At 54.5% G+C, this 14688-nt stretch overlaps 1 protein-coding gene across 1 annotated transcript in view; it reads right to left on the reverse strand.

The window, feature by feature from the left end:
* CAPN2 (calpain 2) overlaps positions 1 to 14087 on the reverse strand; it is a 48974-nt gene extending 34887 nt beyond the window's left edge. Inside the window, exons 1-2 of the mRNA XM_031438437.2 lie at positions 13701 to 14087; positions 9161 to 9230 (exon numbers count right to left, since the gene is read on the reverse strand). Coding sequence (XP_031294297.2) covers positions 9161 to 9230; positions 13701 to 13937 — 307 coding nt within the window. The 5' untranslated portion in view covers positions 13938 to 14087. The remainder of the gene's footprint in view (positions 1 to 9160; positions 9231 to 13700) is intronic.
* Between the last annotated feature and the right edge of the window lie 601 nt (positions 14088 to 14688).

Here is a 14688-nt window from a genome sequence, read left to right on the forward strand (position 1 = left end):
ATGTGGCTGGGTGACAAGCATTATATTTGCACTGCTGGAAGTTCTTCCAAGAGGGGAGCATAATATTTGCTGTGTGCTTTCTCCTTCCTTCCCTTCCACCATCACTCTTTCCTTCACACACAGGGAAGAGGAGCAGAGAACTCGGGCTACGCTGGCTTCCGTCCCACCTGTCCTGCTGCACTGCATCACAGGAGTGAGCAGCGGCCTGTCCACAGTCCCAGGAGAGCGGAAGCTCTGTGAGGGCAGGGACCATGTCCCCACGTCACGGTGGACAGAGCACGTGGTCCATGAAGAAATATGGGTTGAGGAAGTTCTACATTTTGGAGAAAAGAGCAGACAGAACACGGAGCCCCAGGCCAGCCTCCCAGAGCTCTCCGCGGTCCCAGCAAGTCTCCCGCTGCTTCCCTGTCTCCTTCCTCCCATCTGGACTCAAATTTCCCTCATCCCTCTGTGCCTGGCCGGTGCCAGGTCCAGAACGGCTAGCCAGCGCAGGGAATGACTGGGAAACACAATCAGAGAGGGGAGCGAGCACTGGGCCTCAAGTCCAAGCAGGGCAGATGGGCCGTAGTGGGCGGGGTTCGAGGAGGCAGGGCGTAGGCTGGTCCTGAGAAAGCGGTGGAGGTGGGAGGGACAGGGAGGGTCAAGTGCACACACCAAAAGGTGTGGGGGTGGCCCAAGGACGCTGGGGTCCTGGAGAGGGCTGAGGCTGCAGACGGGTTAAACACCCGCAGAGGCTGAACTCACCCTCCAGGGAATTTACGGGAAGGTTCCTTCTCACCCCTTCTTCTGCACAGACCCTTCAGCCACAAGGAAATACCACTTGCACTTTCCAGAATGAGCCTCTTCCGGCTGGGGAAGTGCATACTCTGCTCTGTTTCCCCGGCCAGACGCCCTCCCTCCACCCCTCTCCTTAGTCATCCTAGAGACTCGGTCCCAGCCTTTGAGGGCCTCTCTTAACCCCAGCTGTTCCCCTCCCATGTCCTCCCCCTGCACCCCCGCTGACCCCTATTATAGCATGATCAGAACTAATATTTAATTTGTCCATTTAACTGTTTCTACCATGGGGAAGTCACCTCCCCGAGCTGACCACCCTCCAGCCCAGGCACCAAACACATGAGTGGGAGGCCTTCAGGTGACCCAACCCCAGTCCCCATCTGACTGCAACCGCCTGAAAGTCACCCAGCTGAACCCAATCATCCTTCAGAACCACGAGAACGAACAAGAAAATGACTGCTGTTGTTTTAAGCCTTTGCTTGTAGGGTGGGTCATTACACAGCAGATACTGGTGTAATGAGACAGGGATATTCCTGACAGCTGTGCCTGGCTGGGGACACTAAGATGCACCTGCCAACTAACAGAGTCTGGCCCTGGGGGTGGGAACAGGCCAGCAAGAGAGGAGCCAACATGGAGCGATGCCAGTGTCAGGACGCCGCACCCAGATGCCCAGTCACTCTGTGGTCCCCGGGGCACCCCAGGACCCGAGATACACTGCACACACCAAGTCCAGGAAGCTGCTGAGACAGATGGTCCCCCCAGGGGAGCAACCCAGAGAAGCAGGGAGCCCGTCTCCTCCTCTGCTGCAGCAACTCACCAGGGAGGGTTGGAGCTCCTCTCCCACAGGGTCAAACACCCCAGCAATGCTGCTCTTACTGTTCCCTCCTTCCTTATGATGACTCCTAACTGTGCTGGGTTAGGGGAGGCTGTACTGGAAGTGTGTGGAGTTTGTCTTCCGCAGCTCACCTACCAACTACCACTCCCACCGCCCACTCAGGGTCCTCCTCGCTGGCCTCCCTTCACCAGCTCCCGGCATGGGCATTACACCCCAGATGCCCTGTGATGACCCTCTGCCAGCCCTGTGGTACTTAATGCTTCCAGAGACCCCTCTCTCCCCAGATCTATCTCTGGTTTCCCCCTAGGAAAGGGATTTTTGGCACTGTCTGGAGACATTTTTGGTTGTCATGCTGAGGGAGTGGGTGCTAATGCATCTAGTGGGCGGTGGGGGTGTGTGTGTGGCTAGGAATGCTGGTCCACAGCCCACAGCACAGGCCCCCACTATGAAGACCCCAAATACCAACAGTGCTGAGGTCGGAAAACCCTGCTCTGTCTCAAGTCTCGCTTGTCCTGTGTTTCATCCTTGTAGTGCTTTGTTCCTTTGCTTTCCATGGTGACAGCTAGATCAGTGATAAATGGTCCAAGATTTTCAGGCTCTTCTCACTAAATTTGACCCCTCCTGGGACACTGGTAATTAACAGGCTCCAGAAGACTCGATACCCTGCCCGACAGGACTTCTCTCTCCTGGCCTATGCAGCCTGAGGAGGAAGGGAGCCCACTCTTGGAAGGGCAGGGAAGGAAGTCCTGGGGCTGCCCTGGGAGCTGGCAGGGAGGGAGTTCCCCAGAGAAAGCACACACCCTGTCAGGGCCCAGCCCTTTGAGATGGTGGCTGATGAGTCACACTGGGTGTCTTTTTTATGCCTGCTTCATGGCCTGAAGCAGCCCAGAAAAGGGTACCCCCAAACCAGAGTTACGCTTACACACAATCAGGTCTCATTGCATCAGTGGCTGTCAGCAGAGGTGGAGGAGATCCACTCTGCTCATATCCCAATCCTGGTTAATGCCAGGCCTTCAGCCTCCTTCCCTGAGCTGCACACAGAACCATAGCAAGAGCAAGTGATCCAAACCATGTGTCCACACCTCCCTCCTTCCCCCTGCTGCTCCTGTGGATGGGGGCCTGGAAGGAGAAGGGATGGGGGCCAGGATGCTGAGGCGCTGCACACTGACTGGACTCTCAGAGGGGAAGCCCTGCCCCGTGTGTGCTGCCCTCAGCCATGCCCTGGACCAGGAGGAAGCAGCCATCTGCAGGGGTTGTTTCTGCTCCCCAGTTCCCTGCAGCCATTGCCCCCATGGCTACTACCCAATATCAGAGCTCCCTGCCAGTCCTCTGAAGCCTTGTGCCTGCCTGCTTGGCATGGTCACAAGCACAGTGCTTCCTCCCGAACCTCTGCGCCCACAGACCCCTGCAGGAGAGGAGGAGAAGCCAGCCCTGGCCCTAGTTCCTCCTCCTCAGAGCTTGACCTCCTCACCTCCTGGAGGAACCAGCAGGGAGGCAGCTCCTTTCCTGACTTCCTGGGGGCCTTCACAGCATTGAACTGAAGGCAAGTCTCACTGTGGCTGGGGCAGCAAAATGCCAGGAGGAAACTCACATTGTGGGTTGCAGTAAGAACGAACGTTACAGATTTTCTGGCTCTGGTCCTGATCCCTAGAGGGAGAGAAACCACAAGGGGCCCTGGGTTCCAGTGGCACCATTCAGCCACAGTCTTAAGGTTCTCCACCTTATGGGAAAAGGAAGGATGCCAGTATCACCTTGTTCCCATCTCACAGGTGGGTAAGTGGAAGCTTGAGGCTGAAAGGAGCAGGGGCCCTGCGGGCAAAGCGTGTGCTGGGAGAAGAGAGGGCCAGAGTGGAGCCAGTAAAGAACCTCCTGGCCTCTTGGGGAAACATCATGGATTATGGCCACCTCCTGACCCTGAAAGCTGGGGCAGGAGACTTCACTGAGTTTCCTGAACTGTTCTCTGAACAACTAGCTCCTCTCACCCCATCTCCACAACTTCAGTGGTCGTCAACGCCAAGTGCTAGAGCTGGGACCCCATCGGATATTCAAGATGCGGCCCAGCGCGCTCTGCCTCACCTCCCCAGCCTCATTTCACATACTCCCCTGGAGCCACACGCCCCCCAGAGATAACTTGCAGTATGTAGCTATTAAACCCTTACTAAGTGTCAGCCTCTGGTGTTCCGAGCTTTCCAGGCATGGTCTCATTTCATCCTCATGGCCCGCAGAGGTAGGTAGTATCATCATCCCCATTTTATGGATAAGAAAACTGAGGCTTGACGAGGATAGTGATTTGCCCCACATGACAGAGCCAGAAAGTGGCAGGACCAAGAAGCCAACCTCTCACTGCCGGCCATCCAGGTCCTCCCTCTGGCCCCTGCTCTTTACAGATGGTTATCGATACATGTGCCTTGCTTGGCTCTGTGTGGAGACACAAAGGCCTGTGAGGACCAGCCCACCTTGGAGAATGGCCGGCTGATCCCCACACTCAGTTCTGCTGTGCCGTCCACTGCAGTGGCCGTAGCGTACATGTGACTCTTTACTGAATTAAATGAAAAACTCAGTTCCTTGACTGCAATAGGGACAGTTCAAGTGTTCTGCCTGCGGCTTGTGGCTATCGTACTGACGGTACAGAACGCTTCCATCACTGCAAAAAGGTCTGCTGGCAGGGTTGGTCTAGAGTCTGCCCCCTGGCATACCTGCTGGCCAGGCCCCCCGATGCTGGGCCAGCCAGAGAGGACCGCCCTCCTCCTGGGGCTCCTTTACTCGCACTGCTGTGGCCCAGAACCCCACCAACCTCACGGAATGCTCAGCCTTCATTTCTGAAATCGCCTGGGTGGGGGCTTCTCTGTGTTTGATCCTGCCAGAGATGATCGGAGCAAGGGTCTCAGACCTTGGAGCAGAGACATTACTGCTCAGCAAACGCGAGCTGAAGCCCGGTGAGGGGGGATGTGGCAGGGGAGCAGAGGCTGCCGGTGGAAGTCACAGCCCATCAGGAGTGGTGGGACCTTAGGAACCTGGAATCCCATCCCCTCATCTTAGAAACAGACCACTGAGGCCACACAGGGATGTGGCCTGGCTCCTGGCTCGGGGGGACCTGCCCAAGTGAAAAGTCACACTCTGATCCATGGGCCACAGGAGCAAAGGAACCGTGTAAACTCCTTCTAGCAGTTTCCTCTGGCTTCAGAGCACAGTGTATGCGACAATGGAAGGATTTCCACTGCCTCTCCTCCCTGGGGAGAAGAGGTCAGGGACAGCCAAGGAGGGATTTGCCCTTCTGGCCCCAGATGAGGCTGGAACTCGCTGTGTGACTGCCACGGCTGGGGCAGCCAGGGAAGGACAGGGGCCTCTGGGGGACTCATCCCTGCCTTGTTTGTGGGACTGTCTTAGATGCAGCAGGAAAGGGAGCAGGGAGCACCAGCAGCGGTCACAGGGGAGAAAGGCTCTGAAAGAGCATTTACAACCCGGAGAGACCAGAGAGGAAAGGATGACTCAAGGACAGCGCATGTCTGCTCCCGGAGGCTGGGAGGGGCCTCCGGGCTGAAGTGATTGTTTTCAGAAAGAAAAAAATGTATTTACTTTCTCCATCAAACCAGCCAACACTTTTTTTCCTAGTCCTTTTATTTTTAAAACTACATGCACTGTTTTTTAAAAAGATACCTGCAAATGCCAATAGCAGGCATCCTACAAAATCCCCAACCAGCACTCCTGAAAAGTAGCAAGGTCATCAAAAACAAGTGGAGTCTGAGGAAGTGTCATAGCCAAGAGGCACCTAAAGAGACCTGACAACTACATGTAATGTGCTGCCCTGGGTGGGGTTCCTGAACAGAAAGAGGACACCAGGTAAGAACTAAGGAACGCTAAATAAACGTATGGGTTTTAGTTAATGATAATGTACCAGTATTGGCTCATTAATTGTAGCAAACATCCCACACTAATGTAAGATGTTCATAATAGGGGAAACTGGGGGTGGAGTGCATGGAATTCTCTGTGCTACCATCTCAACTGTTCTGTAAAACTAAAACTGTTCTAACAAACTCTATTAAAAAATTTTAAAGGCATTTATTAAAATGGCTTTTAAAAATTACAATCTAAGAATCATTTAAAAATTACTTACAACATTTAAAAATGGGGAAAAAGGAAGATGTTGAATTTATTCATGATTTGTGTTTGCCTATATTAAGTGCATTTTGCACCACAGCCCTGGGAATGGAGTATTACCATTATTCCCATTTTACAGAAGAGGAAACTGAGGCCCAGAGAGCTTGGGTAACCTGCCTGAAGTCACCCAGGCAAGACAACAGGAACTGGAAACCTCCTTTCCGTGTGCTTTTCCCACTGGCCCTGCCACTCCCTACTCTCTGCTGAGCTGAGCCCTGGGGAGGGGCACCCTATAGACAGACACCCCCAGCAGGTGCTCTGGGGGCCCGTGTTACTCTTAGGGGTAGAGGCAAAGTGATCTACTTCTGAGGGGCCTGGAGAACATGTGTCAGGTTACAAAGAAGTGGGGCTGTGCAGTTTCAACAGCTCTGACTGTGCAGGTAGCCTCCGGCCCTCCCCCAGGAAGCCGAGGGCCCATGGGGGCACCGGGCCAGGATGGCTGCCTTCCCCTGAGAGCCGTGGGCACTGTGGGGGCCCTGGGGCTGTGAGGGGCCATGCAGGGGATTAGTGGTGCAAGCTCAGCAGCAGCCCGTGAAAACCAAAGGCAGGAGGGGCTCAGCTCTGGGATTCCGGGGCCCCGGGGGCCACTCCAAGTGGCAACCACTTGTAGCAGAGGCTGCTAACAGCAACCCCAGAGCCACATTTAGCTGCAGGGCCAGCCTGGCCGAGGCTCAGCTAGGTCTCCAGCCCTTCCTCCAGATGGGCAGATTTTTCTTCGCTGACTCAATGCTTAGCACACCCAAGGTCTGCAGTGCAGGTGGCTCATGTCAGAGCAGTTCTGCAAACATGGTGGGAGTTACTCTGGTGAGGCTTCGAGCTGACCCCTCTGGAAAAGAGGGTGGGAGTCTGAGGATTAACCACTGCCTGGCAGCCCTGTGAAAGGAGGCTGGGCCTTGGAAAAGGTTCCAGCCCAAGGGTGGCCCCCATCCAGGTTCACTGGTGAACTGAGTCTCAGGGTAGAAAGTCAGATAAAGTTAATTGTGCTTTGAGAATTTTACCCCTGCAGTCCCTCAACACAGCATCATGGCAACTCATGATGGGAGTGAAAAGAGACTGGAAAAATTTTAAATCAGATCAGGGTTCTTTCCTTTGACAACTTTTAGCTGTGTGGCCTTACATGTATCCCCACCTCTGCTTCAGTTTTCTTATCTGCATCATGGGGGTGAAAATAGTTACTTCAGAGACGGGATGATTACATGAGATAACAATGAAAACCGCTCCAGGAAGTGCACACTGTTCAACAGGTGGCAGGCGCTGCCATCACTCCTTACCTGAGATAAGAGGTCTGGTGGGCGGTGCTTTAACCCTTGCACAAGGTCTACACTCAGCATCAGACATGAGGAATGACTTTAGAACAGCTGAATGCCCCATCTGAGGGGATCTCTGAGGTCACCTCACTCCCCCTCCCCCCTCCCATTTTTAGAAGAAACTGAGGTTCTCAGTGATGACTTGTCAATAGTCTGCCACCTAAGAGCTGAGCCTCAACTTGTATCTCTGTTCATGTGGCCAGGGGTTGCTGCCACAGCCCCCGTTCCCGATGCCTCTGAACCTGCTGGGACCTGGTGACGGTCACCACTCCATCACCACCCTGTGCCCGGACGCTAGAATCAGGGTGAGAGTTCAGTCCACCACATTTCACTGACTGTAATCGAACCAGGATCACCCAAAATAAAAGGTCAAGAGAACAAAATGACTAACATGATATAAAAAAAAAAAAAAGCCCTAGAGATTATAGACCAGTTTTTTGAGAAAATTTTAAAGGACTTACCCTTAATCTTGTTTCTATTTGATTTGGTGCTTATCATAGGGAATTTATGCTTTGCCTGTCTCCTCTCCAAATGGTCTGGCAGTACTTAAAGGATTTAAATCTTGCAACTTGGCCCTTAAGATGTCATTAAACTTTGAAGTAGATGTTCAGTCCAGGTGTGGAATTTAGCCCAGGTGTGACAGTTGCTGTGTTTGTTTCCAGATTTTCTAAAGCCCCCACAGTTGGTCGAATTGCTCCATCAACTTCTAGCCCTGTTAACAACCATATTCTCTAACCAGTGGATTTCCCTGGAGCACCCACCTTAAATGCCCAAGGGCCCCTGGACTTCTATCTTTGTTGCGGAGAGAAGGTGGGAAATGCGTTTTCTACAGGTATGAATGTGCTCTGGCATCTCAGGAATTTGAGCATAGAGGCTGAGGTCAGACAGCGGGGTGTGCATGCCCAGCCCTGGGTCACATTCTCTCGGGGAGGCATTTCCCAAGGGGCTCCCAGTGTGCCCTCCCAGTGATTCACACAGTGGCCCTGACATCCCTCAGAGGTTGAAATTTTTCCATGTCCCTTTTAGGGAGTCTAGCTCAGGGGTTAAACACACAGGCCTTGGAGTCATTTGCATCCCAGACCTTCACTTCAGCTGTGGGATGATCTGAAACAAGTTACTCCCAGGATGGAAACTCCGCTAGGTGGGCCAAGAAAGGAGGTACAATTCAATTTGATCATTCTTGTTGCCGATGGACTAATCTGGAGAGAAAGTTGAAAGTGATGGCAGGAAACAATGGTTTATTGCCTCAAATAATCTGCTCCAGTGATCATAGGCCTGTATTTATTATGAGTAAAAAAAATGAGCATGGATTCTCTGAGAATCTTAAATAATGGTCTCAGGCCCCACTGTTGAGACCTCTTCATAGGAGCCTTGGGGGCTTTCATGCCAAAGCCGGAGACCCTGCAGGTTCCAATCTCAGCAGGCACTGTACCCAGAGAATCAGAGCTCGGCTTTAGAGAGCACAGCTTCAGACCCTCCCAATTCAGCCACTCCAGGTAATCTTACTGAAACAAACATTACAACTGCCTGTGACAACGAGCACCGAGTCCACTGTTGTGATACCATGGTGAGCTCGTCTGGCAAACACTGAGGACGCCCCAGTATGTTAACTTCCTCCCAGCAGCAACTATGAGGATTTCCTCTTCTTTCACACTGAGTCACCATCCCATCCGCAAACCCCAGAGAACTGATGTCTCAGTGCTACAGCTGGCCTGGGGGAGTCCTCCCACCCGGCCCTCAGCCCAGAGCCAGACTATTCATGAGCCACTAGTAACGCTGGCCCCAGGAGGTACAGGGACCAAGGTCCAGAAGCGCCTCCATCCTCCAGTGGCAATGTCTTTATAACTTCAACAACTCGCCCAGTGCAGGGGACACAGGAGGCCTCGCTGCACATCTGTGCATTTGTGTACTGCTGCACAGGGCCCTCAGGCGACAAGAAATTCCAGGGAGCTTCTGGAAATGGAAATTGCCAAGCTGTCTAGCAAGGGAGAGAAGCCACAGAACATCCCTCACCCCTTCTACCCACACCCTTGCAGAGGCCCCCCCTACCCCCCACCCGCAGCCTGCTTCAGAGTCCGTCACTTACCCAGGGCTCCTTGGCAGATGTCTGTGCGGGTGGCTCCTTCAGTAATAAATTGGGGATCACTGCAGATCTCCTGGAAATAAGACCCACAAAGTGCTGTCAACCCACCAGGCCTGAATTTTTACAGTTAGGACATCTTGGCTCCCAAATGGTACATCGGACCCCCTTTCCCTGTTCCCCACCCCTCTAGGGAAAGTTCTGCAGTTACAGTTAGACTGCCATGGGGTCCTTCTCTGACCTCTGCTCTGGGGGTCCTGATGGGTGGGTGGGGGCACCACTGCTCCACTGGCACTCATCACCCAAACTGCCCAGAGTCCACTTCATCATGCTACTTCCTGGGGCCAGGGCAGCACCAAGTCCAGCCTCCTCTGGGGGCCTTGAAACTGTCTACTCTGTGGAACTGCCCTACCCACCACGCCAGCCCCTCTCCTCTCTTCCTGCGTGTAAGCTGTCTGCCTGCAAGCTGTTCTGCCTGCATGGAATACTTCCCTCTCCCACCCTGTTCTCTCCTTTTCCACATGTTACCATATCTCAAGACTCATTGTCACCAACTCCAAGAAGGCCTCCTTCCCCATCCAGCCCTCACCCCTCCCTTTGATTCTGAGTCCCAGCGCATCTGTACTCTGTAATTTAGTATCTGGTTGTGCGCTCTGCCGCGGTGCTGACAGGTGTCACTGTCTTCCTAACATTCACTCTTCTTGAGGGCAGGGCCATGTATCCAGCCTTCTGAACTGGCCCACTGGCCGTGGTACTTGGGGCAGCCACAGACAGTGCGCCTGCTGTCAATACCGTGCATGGTGTCTCATCTCAGGCACCCCCTCAGGAACACAGATGTGCTCCGACCCCGTTTTACAGGTGAGGAAACAGGCTCAGAGATAAAGCAACTTGACTCAAGTTATATCACTCATAAGCTGTAGACAGCACGGGGATCTGAACTTGCTGGTGTTAAACCACATACTCTTTCCCCTGCTGCGCTCCCTCTGACTGATCAGACCAGGCCTCGAAGGGCTGTCCACGTCGCCTGACTGAACAGTGCTAGCTTGGTGGCAGCTCTCTCTGTGTAAGTTTCCTGATTCTGAAGAGCCCCACCCGACAGCCACAGAGGAAGTCAGGCATGAATCTGGGCTTCCCTCCGCCGGGGCCCCTGGTTTGCAGGAGCTCCACCCGACAGCCCCCGGCGGGCCCCTGTCCGTCCTGCCTTAGACGGTGGAGGCTCTTCCAGAATCTGCAGCACGACACCCTCCTTTCCTGCTTTGCACAGTCCCTTCCCTGCTTAGGCTGGCCTGTTTGGGGGATAACAGAACCAATGAGAATGTTTTTCTGCTGAGCCAAACGAAGCTAGCTCTGCCCAAGGCCTGCCAGGCAAGCACTTACCCAGCTGACAGAATAGACTGGGCCTGGTGCTGGGAGCCCAAGAACCACGCTGATAATCCTCAGTGCACCAGGCACTTACCCCAGGAGGATTTTTCCATTATGTTTGAGAAACTTTCTCTTTTGGCAGCCTCTCCAAAGAAGGCAAAGTTTAGAGTGGCCCTCAGAGATGCTTCAGGAAATGGAAACTTGTTACAACACGAAGAACACTGAATTAAATACAGAATGTCAGAGTCCGAGGAAGCGGGTGAGGGCTGGGGCTTTGGAGTCAGACAACCTGGGCTTGAATCCTGGCCCTGCCACTTCTTATATGGGTTCTATGACCCTGACAAGTTACTTCCCTCTTTAAGCCTCAGTTTCCTCATCTCTATAATGGGGATGGTGATGACATGTGCACCCACCACACAAGGTTCTTCTGGAGGTTGGATGAGATAACTATGTAAGAGTGCCTTGGCAAGCACGCTATTACCTACTATTGTTATTACCAAAGAAGTTGATGATTATAATCTCTGAACTTGGACACAGGAGATGCAGGTTTGAGGCTGAGTTCAGCCAGCTGAGTGTAAACACTCAGGCCTTAGATGTCTCAGGGTAAAATGGGGACTGACACACCTGCCCTGGCTCCCAAGGGACTGGTGCCATCCTTGGATGGCCAGTGTGAAGGCCCATCCAGTGTGACTTCAGCCATGCCCTCCTCAGCCCCCTGCCTGAGCCCGGAGTCCTCTGTAGCCAGTGTGGGACATCCTCTCAGAGAAGGAGCGGTCCCTCAGCCTGTTCCTGCCCGCCCTAATTTCCCATCCTGTTTCACCGTCTCCTCCCTGCTTTTATCTTCAGTCCCTTCCTCTTGGTGACGCAGAACACATTCCAGATGCTCCCATCTGATACAACAGCCCCTCAAACCCCAGGTCCCACCCTCCCTGCCACTCCTCCTCCTCTCCTCTCACAGGCGCCCCTGCCACATGAGGTGAGCGCACTCTTCATTTCCGGTTCCTTACTTTGGGGTCTGGCTTCCACCGCACTGAAATTCTATCCCCTTGCAGTTGCTCTGTTAAAGTCACAATGACTTGCTTCCATCCAGATCCAGGGGACACATGTTTGTTGGCCCTGCCTGACCACAGCAGTGTTTGGGAAGACAGAGGGGGCGGCTGTGAGCTGTGGGCTCTCACATCCACAGGCTGGACACAGCCCTGCCTCCATCCCAGCACACCTGCATGAGCAAATATTTAGCCTTCCCAAGCCTCAATTTCTTCAACTGCTGACTGGGAATATAATAGCTACCCCCTGCCTTGGTTGTGCAGTGGACAGACTGTCCTGCACTAAGCAGGGGACCTGGAATGGCTCCCGATCTCTATTTCCCCATCTGGGAGTCCTACAGGCATTTCCAATTGCTGGGTGACCTGTGTCCCCCACTAGCCCTTAAAGCCTTCAGAGGCAGAAGCCATATGCACTGTGCCTGGCATACAGTAGGTGTCCAATACATGTTTATTGCATGAATGAAAGAATAAGTAAAGAAGTGTGTAAATTCACTTTGTGCACTGTAAAGGGCTATACAAGTGTAAGGTGAATACATTATCTTGTTCATCACTTTCACAGCTGTAATTTCATTTGAGGCTCATTACAATCTTGTATTCATTCATTCATTCCACAAGGAGTCACTGTCTGTTTACAGATGTATCCCAAGCATTTAAGACAGTGCCTGACATGTAACAGGCACTCAGTGAACATTGTTAAATGAATGAATGATGCATGGATACTGTGAATGCACTAGGGATAAACTGTTGAATAACACACACATGGTCCCTGCAGTGCAGTAGGAAGGACACACAAATTATGTAGTTATATTTACAAACTGTGAAAATGCTATGAAGGAAATTAGCACAGTTCATTGAGAAAGAATACAAGACGGGAAGGGGGCTGCTAAGAAGATCAGGAAGGATCTCTTTGGGGAGGGGCTATTTAACTAAGTCCCAAAGAGTGAGTGAGCCAGACTCCAGAAAACCAGGATAGGGTGTCCCTGGCAGGTGAGGCAGGAAAGAGCTGGGTGCCCTTGAGAAACTAGAAGGTGCTCAGCCTGGTGAGTCAGTGAAGAGGGGAAACTATTTAGGAATAACTTCTTTTAGAGGAAGAAACGGAGGTGAAACGGCTCTTGCAGGTTAGCAAGAAATGAACTCAAGTGCTCCGGGCCAAGGGCACTACCTACTGTACTTATCGCCTGTGGGCTGGGTTCAGGGTAACAGAAGGTGACTGGAGGAGGCGGGGGCTCGGAGGAGTGGAAGCAGGGCAGGACTGCTTATTTTCATAACAGGAATCTAGAGGTTGGATTTCCCAGGGAGCCTCCTTGAGGTTTGGTGGGGGAAGCTTGGGGAGCAGTCACACAGGAGGTGGGGCCAGCAGGGCTGCCCTGGGAAACAGTATGGATGATTGGAGTAGGGAGCAAACTGTCCCAAGGCCTTCCAGGGCAAGGGGGACAGAGACCCAGCGCGCGGGATAAGGGAGCTCAGAGGGGCCCCTGAGACTCCAGGGTGAGGATTCTGGGCCAGTGAGTGAGGGGCAGGCACTGGCTTCTTCTCCCCGGTCCTTTGATAATCACCAGGTTCAATGTTAAGGGGAGGTCTCCTCAGCTCCCATTTGTTAAAATAAGCAGGAAACTGACTGGATAAATCTAACCATCACTGCATGAGACAATCCTCAGTCACAAAGGACCGGGCCGTGAGGAGACTTCCCCCCTTCCCGAAGCAGACAGAACCAAGTCAGAGACCGACTTTCCCCGGTTAAATACTGCCCCCCGCATCCCGCCTCCTTTCTCCGCAGACTCTTCCCCACTTCCCACCATCTCCTCATTGGAGTCCAACTGAAGTTTCCTCCAGGTCCCTTTATGTCACCCGAGTATCTGTGCGGTTTTGCTGGCGGGCCTGCTTGTGGGATTGAAGGGCAGTGGGCGCCTCGGCCCGTCCTGCAGAAGCCGCGGGTGGCAGAGGGGACGCGGGCGACCCGGGAGCCTCCCTCGACCCCGCGCCTGCAGAGCCCCTGGCTCGGCTGCGGGCTGGGCTCCGCGCGGTCCCCGAGCGCCGAGCGCCGGGTCCTGGCTCTCGCGGGTCAGGAGGCCCAGGAGCCGCGCCTCCGGGCCCCGAACCCCGCCCGCCCCACCTCCCGCCGCGGGCGCGCTCCCTACCGTGGGCCGCTTCCACTCGATGCCCCGGGTCTTGCTGGAGTAGGGGCCCAGCTCCTTGAAGCCCAGGGAAGACGGGAGGGCGGGGAAGGAGGGGTCCTGGAAGAGCACGCCGGCCTCCAGGCACTCGTCCCGCAGCGCCGCGTAGTCCTGGTTGAGGTACTTGACCGCCCTCTCGTGCGAGCCCAGCCCCTCGGCCGCCTCCCGGTCCTTGGCCAGCTTGGCCGCGATGCCTGCCATGGTCGGGCCCGGCGCCGGCGCTGCGGCCCAGCGAGCGAGCGAGGGTCTCGGCTGCTGCGCGGGGCGCGGCGCTCGGCGGCGGGACTGCGGGCGGCTGCCGCGGGCGGTGATTCACCCGGCAGGGAAAGCACCCTCCGCCCGGCGGGGCGTGGCCTGGCCGCTCCCGGCCTGCTCGGCGCCCCGCCCGGACCCCGCCGGCCGGCGGCCTGCGGCCTGCGGAGCAGCGGCGGGACGCCGGCGGCCCGCACGGCCGGTGCTGCCACCTGCGGACGGCACCCGGGATGGCCCCGCTGGCCGGCGCCGCGCACTCGGGCGTCCGGGTGGAAAAGTCGGGACTCCAACCGGACCCCGATGGCCGACTTCCCACCTGCGGGGGAGGAAGGCTGGGAGAAACCCGAGGCTGGGCAGTTGTGATTCCCGAGGAAACACCCTGTGAGTCACATCCCGGAGAGAGCTCGAGGAGATAGTATTAGCTCTGTAAGAAGCTTGTCCTGCTAGGGCCCCCATTTTACAGATGCGAAAATTACGCATCAGCGAGGTTAAGTGACGCTACTCTATGTCGCACAGTCAGGGGCAGAACAGGGATTCTGTTACCAGAGGCCGCGTTATAATCAGGATGCTGCGCACCACTATGAGTTAGGTATATGATCACAGATAGGGCTGCCAGATTTGGCAAATAAACATACATCCTAGCGGAGGGAGGGAGGAGAGGTACACCTCAGTGGTAAAGCGCATGCTTAGCATGCACAAA

The sequence above is a fragment of the Camelus dromedarius genome, chromosome 21, assembly GCF_036321535.1.
Source record: "Camelus dromedarius isolate mCamDro1 chromosome 21, mCamDro1.pat, whole genome shotgun sequence".
Lineage (NCBI taxonomy): Eukaryota > Metazoa > Chordata > Mammalia > Artiodactyla > Camelidae > Camelus > Camelus dromedarius.